Source organism: Equus quagga, chromosome 13 (assembly GCF_021613505.1).
Source record: "Equus quagga isolate Etosha38 chromosome 13, UCLA_HA_Equagga_1.0, whole genome shotgun sequence".
Classification (NCBI taxonomy): Eukaryota; Metazoa; Chordata; class Mammalia; order Perissodactyla; family Equidae; genus Equus; species Equus quagga.
The window spans coordinates 5,981,733-5,992,592 of NC_060279.1; the positions used below are offsets into that span (position 1 = coordinate 5,981,733).

General features: G+C 42.3%; 1 protein-coding gene across 8 annotated transcripts in view; it reads right to left on the reverse strand.

Moving 5' to 3' along the window:
• SLC19A2 (solute carrier family 19 member 2) overlaps positions 1-10,596 on the reverse strand; it is a 42,851-nt gene extending 32,255 nt beyond the window's left edge. For all 8 annotated transcript variants that reach the window (XR_006891602.1, XR_006891607.1, XR_006891608.1 and 5 more), the window contains exons 1-2: positions 10,184-10,596; positions 3,318-3,920 (exon numbers count right to left, since the gene is read on the reverse strand). Coding sequence is in view for 1 of the 8 variants with exons in the window: in XM_046682899.1 (XP_046538855.1) it covers positions 3,318-3,920; positions 10,184-10,390 (810 nt within the window). In the remaining 7 variants the exon portion in view is untranslated. The remainder of the gene's footprint in view (positions 1-3,317; positions 3,921-10,183) is intronic.
• Positions 10,597-10,860: the final 264 nt, after the last annotated feature.

Here is a 10,860-nt window from a genome sequence, read left to right on the forward strand (position 1 = left end):
TTCTAGAGCTGAGGAAAGCTTAGTGATCATCTGATTTAACAGTCTCTACATTTCAGAGCAGCCTAACTCAATTCAAGCATTAGTGATGGAATTAGTACCAGATTCTAGTGACACCTTTCCTAAGGTCCGGAAGACCAGGGGTAACTAATTCAAAGTGAAAGATTATCTACAGCCTTGCAAATAATTATCTAATGTAAAGGTACAAAGTGTTCTTGATTATTCACGCTAATGATAAAGATAACAACAGGAATTACCATGTATTGATTAGCTACTAGGAATACTCATATAAAAGCTTTACATTGCCTCATTTAATACTTGAAATGACTGTATGAGGTAGATATATGAATGAGCTAAGTATAAGAAGTGGAGTTTGAACTTACTTCTCTTTCTTCAAAATCCACTATACCATGCTGCTAGAAATGACATTAAGTACAAAGTGGAAACATTAATTTTGCTGCTGTCAGTGTTTTACAGAACTCAAATATAAATACACGCAAAGAATGCTTGTTAATAGTAAAAGGTGTCTACAAATAAAAGTACAGCTATACTAACAGATATTATTTAATAAGTACTAACTACATGTCAGGCCCCGTGCTGAAGAAGTGGTTTAATTTACATCATTTATAATGGATGAGCAACTTAAAATAAATCAGATCCAGCTATAAGCCAAGCACAGAATGAGTCCAGTTCCCTGCTTAGGAAAGAAAATCATTGGCTTTGGTGGCAATGTCAGCACCCTTCGCCCCAAAGCAATAGACGCCTTTTGAAAAGAACTCACAAATACTCCAAGGGAACTTGTGGACTGGGCTATCACTTGACTCTGTCTCCTTCATTTTCCCTTTCTGTAAAATCAAGATCAAACCACCCCCCTACCCACCTACTCTTCGTTACCATAATTACCACACTTATGATTTATGGTTCAATTATGGGCTTTGTCAACTTAAAACGGCACTGCGATCCCCAATCCATATCCATATTCTGACCTTCCTTCAAGCTTGTCAAAGAAAAGCAGCAGTATTTGGTGGTGTACAGCTGCCAAGCAGCACTGCCTGCCTGTCACGGTGTCAGCAGCAGAGCCAAGGATTTCATGAAACTGACCTGAATCCTAATTTTTACCACACTGTAGCCGACATGATGGTTCTGACCATGACCCCACTGAAAGGCTTTATGAAACAAAGCATAGATCGAAATGATCTCATATACGCTCTTAAATTATGCTTAGTATATGTGTGCAACTCTGCACAAGTTGCTAATCTCTGCTCTCAGTCCTCTGCTCTAAAATGAGAGGACTGAAGAGATCTAAAGTTCCTTGTACTTTAAGATGCTCTGATCGTTCCATGACCTGTGGTAAGAATCTCTTCTAACTCCAAAATTTTATAATTCTTCAGCATGTTAAGTACTGGCACTTTACACATCTATAAACAACAAATATCAAGTTGGTCTAGGACAGAAGTTTTTAAAAAGGTCACAACTTATTAGTAGGTAATAAAAGCAATGTAGTAGGCAGTTAGTTATCTGCATTATAAAAAATAAACTGAAGGGAATGTGTCAGAATAAAGTATTGTGTTATAACACTTCTGTTTCAGTTATATATAAATATATACATACCTATGAATGTACTGGTTGCTGAGTAAAATGTTCTTTACTACGTTTCTTATCCATATTCAAAAAAGTTTAAAACTCACCAGTCTATAAAAAATCTTCAGAACCATGTTAATATGTAATATATACATGTACATCTATGTATTATACATATGTGTATCATATTAATTTTAGCTAAAGCCATTTTAATACATTTGAAACAGATAAGAATAAGGGCCCTTTTTTTTTGTTCTACTCCACGAGATCTATCAGATGACTATACCGCTTTCCCTTCTCCATCAACCCTTTGTTTACTCTCCAACATCACCTGACAAACTATGAGGGAATCAGCATTTCATTCCTAATTAATCCCTGGTAATTTTTTTATTTTGCAGGGAAAGATTCACTCTGAGCTAACATCTGCTGCCAATCTCCCTCGTTTTTTCTTCTTTATTTTTCCCCAAAACCCCAGCGCATGGTTGTATATCATAGTGTTTCCTTCTAGGTCTTCTATGTGAGCCACCACCACAGCATGGATACTGATGGTCAAGTGGTGTGGTTCCATGACTGGGAACCGAAGCCAGGCCGCCAGTGAGAGTGCCGAACTTTAACCACTAGGCCATCAGGGTTGGGTCTAATCCCTGGTAAATTTGACTGAAGCTGCACACAGGTGTCTCAGAAATCAAAGTGAGTTCCATGAGTGTCACCCAGGCTCTAAAAGGTGACCCAAGCTCTTTGGGATGATAACCTAAATTTCAAGTAACCAGAAATGAAGAATAGGGGTAGGCAAAGAGAGTAATTAGATCCCACATTGAAACAATCTGAGTTAACTCCAGGTAGAGAGCCAAAGACTATTCACATTGATTCTTTACTCTAATCCAGCCTACAAAGCTTATGGAGCTTGGTTTTATGATTGACAGAGCCCATCTGCAAATCCTGAATGTTATTACGCTTATTTCCAAACTCGTCCCAGGAGAGCTAAGACTAACTCAGTACGGTTGGAATAAGCTTTGCCCCTCATAGCTTAGAACCTGACAGAAAGATAAAAAGCTTTTATAAAAAATCGTAAGTGACTGGGAGAGGCAATTAATCTTCCTGGCTAGACAGAACGCATGGATGAATTATTCTGATGGCATATATCTCTCTTCTAAGAAATAATTTCATAGTCAAACTTTTAATATTTATTCCATCATCAGCTTAAATTTTCCTCTTGTGATCCTCTGTATCCTTCATTAGTACCTCACCTTGGCAAAGTATCATTTGCAAATAAATATCAGATAACACTTCCAGCACAGAAGAGGAAGATAACTTTCTATCCTTAATATTCTGGGATGCAATTCAAAAACTGGAAGTAGACAGTCATCATTTATTAGAATTATTTCATCTATTCATTTAGCAAAGTTTTCTGAGCGCTTTATTTATACACCAAGTACTGGGGATAGAAAGAAGAAGAACAGACAGTCCCTGCAATCTAAGACATCTCTGACACGAGCAATACAATGCTGTGCCAGTCTGACCTCAGAGATCATTCACTCCAGGGGAAAATATATTTGTCATCCCTAGTATAAAACTGACCTTATCTTGAATCTATGAATGAAGGAATCAATAAGCCAATTCAGAATAAAACCTGAATCCAGATGGATACAAGGTCTAGCAGGAGAAGGCTTCCTGTCCGTTTTGTCACCATTGGGGTAGCCCCCAAGCAGCAACCACAAGACATTTAAGGCTAAACTCACCGGCTCCTCCATGGGACGCTCCTCCACATTTAAAGGGATTTTGGACTCAATGTCCTCCCACCCAGGAAGGTGGTTAGAAGCTGAGGTGTCAGTAACCATGCCGCCATTTTGTACCTTGATGCCATTCATTCCCTGGCAGGCAGAAGGAACGTGGTGAAAGAAAAGGCTCTTCTGTGGCATAGGCAGAAACCAGGCCACAGCAAAAGCCACAGAAACACAGGTAAGAGAGATGACATTCAGGCTAAACAAGGACCAGCCTGCCACCGAGACAAGGATTTGCCCTAGGACAGAGCCTACTGTGAAGCCCACCAAGGTGGCACTTCGACAGTAACTTGTGACTTTCTGGTACATGCTCAAGTCTACCACACTATAGATATATGAGTAATAGGCAATTTCAGTGGCTGTGGCGACGCCATAGAAGAATTCCAAGAACTGAACAGCCAGCAGTCCCTGGGCATAGAGCAGCATGAACCATGTAACAATAAGGCTGAGTCCCTGCAGCAGAACAACAGGTTTATAACGGAGGTAGTCTGTGGCAAGGAACACAGGAAACAGCAGCACCAGGTAAGAGTAAGTCCACACTGGATAAATTTCATTGAAGACCTGATAGAAAAAGAAGAAGAAAAACCCATTAGTGATATCAAAGGACCTAGAATATTCATAACAATTTATTCTTATAAAACAACTTACCAACACGTCAAATACGTCATCCTTACCAACTAAAGAAATCTCAACAACAATTCTGATAATTGTTTGGAATACACTTCCCCATTTCCACCCCATCATCTTTTTCCTAAAATCCTCCCCATTCACCAGGCCTCATTCAAAGACTTCTTCCTCCTGGAAGACTTTGCTGAAGCTGACAGTATTTGTATTGCAACATTCAAAGCTCTGTTGATACTGCTTTGTAATGTGTCCATCTCCCCAGTTACCTCATAGCAACTGGCTCTTAACCGTGGTTGCACATCTCCGAGGAGCTTTAAAAATTTTGGATGCCCAGTCAAAGGCATTTTTAAAAACCTCCCAGGAGATTTTAACATGAGCCAGAGTTGAGAACCATCACCTTATAAGGTTCCTTAAGGGTGGACTCGACATTCACCTGCACAACCTAACAACCAGCATACTGTCTGGAAGATACTTGGCTCGATAAGAGTTTTGGAAACAAATAAATGTTTTGGAAGTGTTGTCAATTCTTACTACTAACCACAGACTAAGGAGCCCTGATCCTACCATTTGACTAGGTTTCTTTGATTTTATGTTTCATTTCTCTGGGGCACAGGAAGAGGTAAGAAGGGTAAATCTGTCCTACAGTCCTGACAGGATAACTGTCTATAGATGGTAGGATAATAGGCAACTTTGATGTCCTTCTTTTTGTCTGTCTGTAATAGGACAAAAATAGAAGATTTTGCTGTTTTCTTTTTAATGTGTTTTTTAAATTGGGATATAGCAGAAATAATCTTTAAAAGAAGCTCTGAACCATAAAGACCCCAGGCGGAACTTCAGTTCCATCATCTGCTGTGTGATTGTAGGCAAGCTTCTTCCAGTTCCCTTTAGCCTTAGTCTCCATTATCAGTAAAAGAGGGGTCAGACCTATGCCAGAGGGTTGTTTGTTGCAAGGATTAAATGAAACAATACATGTAAATTAAGCTGAAACACAGACCACTTGGGACAATACGAATTAACTAAACTAATCCAACTGCCAACCCCATTCTTCCAACAACAATCATTGTAGGAGACTTTTCCCTCCTCTGACACCTATTGAGTGTCTGGCAAGGCCCTGGGGGGTCAGTCAGTCAGTTCTTTAAATGATCATTTCAAAGTCTGGATCAGTGGCCCCAATTTTTAAGTGCTTTCTAGAAGATAGTCTTGGTAACAGGCTAAATACTTTGCAATGGAGCAATCTAATCCTACACTTTGACAATCTAAGACCATGGGTAACTTTCTTTTTAACTTTCATGTATACCTCAGTTCACCGGAGTATAAAATGGTCTAATTTTTTTTAAGGTTTTAAAGGAACCATAAAGTAAACAATTATTGTAAAACTTTTTGCCAGTGCAGAGCACAACTATAAAAGTAAAACGCAATCTGAAATATATTCCAGACTTGATTTCTGTTTCTGACTGGCCGAATCTCAAAAGTCATTTGTCTAATAGCCTCACCTTCATGAATTTTGGTCTAATTTGTGTTTATAAATCATTTAGCAACCTCTACTTGATCAGGAAATTTTCTTGCACCTGAATATGTATGAAAGAATAATCAAGAACGGTAGAAATGGTTCTTATTCAAAAGTGTGGAAATTCCAGTGAATGAGGAACAAAGTGCACTTGGCTAGCTGGCGTAACTACAGCATAAGACGCCTCTTAGTAGAAAACCAAAGGGGATAAGGGTCACCTTGAGATGAAAGCCAGAAGGAGTGAAGGCTTCCCTACAGACTTTTCATACTTCTGTTTAACAACTTCCCACTCCTTTTTGCCTATAGTTTTACAGATATTCTCCTACAGTTTTCTTAATTTTGAAAGTGCCTCCTCTGTTTACTCCACGTTTCTTCAGATTCACATTTTCCCCAACACAACACCACAAAGCTATTAGCCATGATACCTCTCCTTTAAAATACCCCCATCTCTTCCTTCAATACCTCATCTCCCTGTTTTCCACCATATTCCTTGGGACTTTAATTGATTTCTTCACTCTAGTAGTATGGTCTGCACTTAAACACCTCATATAACTTTCAATAATAGTTGTCCCAAACGATTAATTGCCAAGTCTTCATTATATAAATCTCATCCTTTTAATTATCAATTTAAAGTCTTTATACTTAGGAGTCTAATTCTACTCCTAATACAAAACCACACTTTAGATAATGACGAGGAGGAAACATAAGATCGCCAGACTTGCAATGCCAAGTAGAATCAAAAACAAAGGCAAGGGGGCGGGGGGTGGAGGCGGGTAGGAGTGAGGGCGTGGAGATCAGATGGGTCCTCTAACTTATTCTGCATAAGAAATCTGACTTTTCCCCTGAGAGAGATCAACCCAAGATGAATGTCCTTCTTCCAGTATTATCGGCATTATAACAGCAATCTCTACTGATGTGCTCCACACTATGCTAATCACCTTACCTCCCTTACCTTACTTAATACAAACAACAACCCTAAGAGGTAACTGCTTTCACTATTTCTATTTTACAGTCAAGGAAACTTGGCCTTAGAGAAATGTTAAGTCAACTGTCCAAAGTTATCAAAGCTAGTAACTGGCAGAGGGAGGAGCCGAACCTAGATATTCTGAATCCACCGCACTGAAATGCCTCTTTTCTTCAATCAGAAAACTGTTCCTGAGCATGTCCTCTGGTCCAGGGTTACTTCTAATGCCTGCAGCAGCTTTGTCAACCTGCACTGAGGTGCTTTTACAGAGCATTCATGAAGAGAAGAAGACTATATAATCTCCAGAGCTTAGACCCTGGGTCTCCAAAAGAAGACCCCTCTTCTCTTTCAGTGCCTCCAAGGAGAAGCAGTTACACAGAAAATGCTTCTTTGACAGATTCTTTGAATCCTGAAGGAAAACTTCCTACACAATACCGTACAAATTACAGACTCCTATTGTCCGTCCCCTAGACAATCTTCTTATCTCAGGTAAAATCTGCCATGTGGCCAAAGGGAAATCATTTTACTCTGAGGTGACTTTCACAACTCTAGATTAGAGCTCGTTTGTGCTTTCTTCTGAGATACAAAAAGTCAAGGGAAAATAAGTGTTCAGTTTTAAGTTCTAATTCAGATTGGGACTGTATTTTAGAATCAAGTTTCAATTAAACAACTAGTTAATAATCATTTAATTGCACAACTCTGTTTTCAAGCTGTATGGGGATTATAAAAACAAACAAATAAATAAATAAATAAAATGAACCCTCACTTCTCCAGGAGTGCTGAACCTAGTGAGGAATATACACACATACGTTATTGGTAAGGGAGATCAGGAATACGAGGTTGCTTCTTTGAGATGCAGCTTCAAGGATCAGAAAGTCAGAGGCTAACAGAAAGATATCAAGAGATATGTATGGGAAGATTATTCCAAGCAGAGACCACTCCTTCGAGTACACGCCAGTAGATGAGAGACTGCGGATATGCTGGACTTATGAGTATAAGATTAATGTGGACGGGGCTTGGGCTTGTGGAAGCAGGCAAGGGAAAGAAGATGCAGTAGAAGATAAGGCCATTAAAGAGAGAAGAGTCAAATTCTGTAAGGCTCTAAATATCAGGCCGAATTGGTGGAATGTTTCAAAAACATCAAAGAAAGGTAGTGAATGTCTGTCAAGTCACATGCTAAAAAACATAAAAGGATCAAAAAAATTTTGTAGAGAAAGTGTTCTGTTTTATTGGAAGTTTGGCTTTCAACTATTGGAATACAAATTTTAACCTGTTTAAACTTATAAAGTGGTACCTAAAACAGATTAGCACTTTCCCTGAAATGTAAGAAAAAGTCCTTTGAGAGTGGAAAGATAGAGGAAATTTTGTCCTTTTTCCCCTCCGTATGTCTCTGGATTTGGTTAATAACAGCTCTATTTAAGATGATCCAACTTGCCCTTTTAAAGTCTTCTAGGAGGAAATACAAACATCACTGACTGTGATTTGACATTAGCTTTGCCTAAAAATCACATAATATTTTTTATTTAACTGTCCATTGGTGAGAGCAAGCACTCGGTCAGGATGGAGACCAAGTTGTTCTATTTACTTCAGTTATTAGATTTGAAAAAAATCTAGGGGTCCAGAGAGAGTAAACAGAGCCATCCCGTACACAACCAACAGAATCAGCCACGATGTTAATTAATGTCTTCAGACAAATGACACGCCTTTCTAGACTACTAGATTGCTTTTCAGACCCTGTCCTCTTCCTCATCTAATTTGCAATAAAACAGAAATGTACTACGTTTTTATTATATAATCAGCAACTATTTACTGGGCGTGACACCTCTGCTTTATTCCTATACTCCCTGAACATATTTCACTCACACTAGAGAGCTTTCTGATAAGACAGGGCACATGATGGCACATCACACAGCAGCTCTCTGCCAAGGGCACGTGACAAAATAGGTCTCAAAACAGATCAGCTTTCAAATATCAACACTGGCAGCATGTTTCTCCCCCACATATTTCTCTGTCAGGCAAGGCGCACAAACTGTGCAGATCACATGGCAGTTCACATGAAACTTTAATTGTGAGCAGCTCACAAGGAGTATCATTTCTGCTTCAGTGGCCAGACTTCAGATTCAGCGGCTGTTTTGGGTCTCCAGAATCATTCTCTCATATTTACTGCAGGAAGTTCCTTCTTGTAAAATCATTTTGTTCACAAAATTTGGCCCTTTCTACTTTATAATTGTTTTTAACCAATATTAAAACTCAAACAGGTATAATGAATAACTGTTACAGTCCCTGGTGGAGTGGTCCATAAGACTGAGAAACAGAAGATCTGAAGGTCGGTACAAGTCAGGGACACTTGCTAGATGTGAGACAATAGGCGAAACTCAAATGCAAACCTCAATCCAGGATTCAACACCAGCTTTCAATTCCTTGATAAATGCCCTTGAAAATAGAGGAGCAATGCAACAACAAACTGGACTATGAGTAATTGCATCCTGCTCTGACCGGTTATGCAGGGATACTGAGCTGCTACTCAAAAGAGGTAACTACTAACCAACGGAGAAGAGTAAGGTTTAAACAGGAGGAGTATTTCACAGCGACTGGGGCGGGAAGGCAGGGTGGGAGAAAAGGAAGCACAGGAAAAAAGGAACAGCTAACAAGTGGCCACTCAGCTTTCACCCTTTGTAGTGTTCCAGAAAGAGACACCAGACCTCAGCTCTCACACTTTGTAGTGTTCAAAGAGAGGATGCTGAATCTGCTTTATTTTGGTTTTTCGATATAGCACCTTGAGTTTAATTCCTTTTCCAGTTAACATAATGTCTTTCTTCTTCAAAAAACAAGTGTTGAGATTGACTATACACTTTGAGTTGAACACATTTTTACAGTACGTGACGCACTTCTGAAGAACTTGACTAAGGGAAAATCAGTCAGCAAGAAGTTCTTAATCATGGCCTATGTGCTCTCAATTACCCTGAGCGTCACAGCGGGACAGAAGCTTTCCAAGACGTTGAGAAGCAAAACTAACATCTGTGAAGCAACAATTCACAATGCAACAAAAACCATAACTAAGCGCCAATTATGTGATACTAAGTATCTGCTTCTGTCCCAGGAGGTAGGGACTAAGGGGGGGGAGGCAGCATGTCCTTGTTCACAGCCTCACGCAATTAAAAATCAAGACGAATCAAGATGACAGATTTTTGTTGTCCTGTACTGTCCTTATTTGAGCACCTCCGTCTGTCAAAGGTAAAGGAAGTAAGCCATGGGAAGGAAGAGGGTGCAGAAGGGGGAGGGGAGATCCTTTCGGAAAAGCAAGGATTACTCACCTCTGGTTCCCTACTTTCAGACAACAAATATTTACTAAACCTTTACTACCACGTCCAAAGTACAACTTGCTGTTTTCACTTTTTTATCCAAATATCCCTCCCCCCACCCGCCCCGCAGCGGGAACTGCTGGACCAGTCTGAGCAGAGTGGGGCTAAACTACATTACCGCATCATCAGCACATCGCCTGGGGCACACGTGCACTGGGGCTCCCGACCCTTCACGCAAGACGTGCCCTATAAACCCCACGGACGACAGAAAAGCAGCACAAATTAAAGCCGCGCCCCGCACGGAGCCGCCTTCCCAGCGGGGAAGTCAGCAATCCCTGCCCAGAACGGCCCCGGCGGCTCGAGCGCTTTTCTCACCGCCTGTCCTTTCCCTGACCGCATCCCCCCGCACGCGCCCCGCCGGGCGTACCTCCCTCTCGGTTAGGTTCTTGTCGGGCCCCAGCAGGTAGGGAGTCAGGAACGGCTCGGACGGCCTGAGGCTGGCGAAGAAGCCGTAGGCGCAGAGCAGCGCGGTGGGCAAGAACCAGCACTCACGAGGGACCCGAGCTGTGCGCAGGAGCATGGTGGCCGCCGCCGCAGCCGCCGCCCGCCGGGACACCGGGCCCGGCACTTCCATCCGGAGCGCGAGGGGCGGGGACCCGGCCCGGCCCCTTCCTTCTCCTTTTCCTCCTCTGCCACCTGGAGTGAGGTTCAGGCGCTGCCCTAGCGCAGGCGCCTCCTTTCTGTGGGGCCGGGCCGTTCTGGGCTCGCCGCCGCCTGGGGCCGCCAAGCCCCCAGCCTTCCCTTGCGCCGGCGCCTCACGCGGGGCCGCCCGCCGCGCGGCAGAAAACCGGACACGCTCTAAGGCCCACCCTCCGCCCCGCCTCCACGCTGAGAGCCAATCACAGCGGACGCCGGGAATGTAGCTTCTCTCCCATTGGTCGTTGGGTCACAGGACGCGAACGGGTGGCGGCCCGCCAGACCGCTGACGTCCGGGGCTTCCGGCGCCGGGGACTCGAAGGGCTCCGGAACGGACGCCGTGGTTGTCCTGGCGGCGCGCGCTGGTCAGGCGGGGAGCTGTCGGCCCACGCTCGCAGCCGCTTCGGT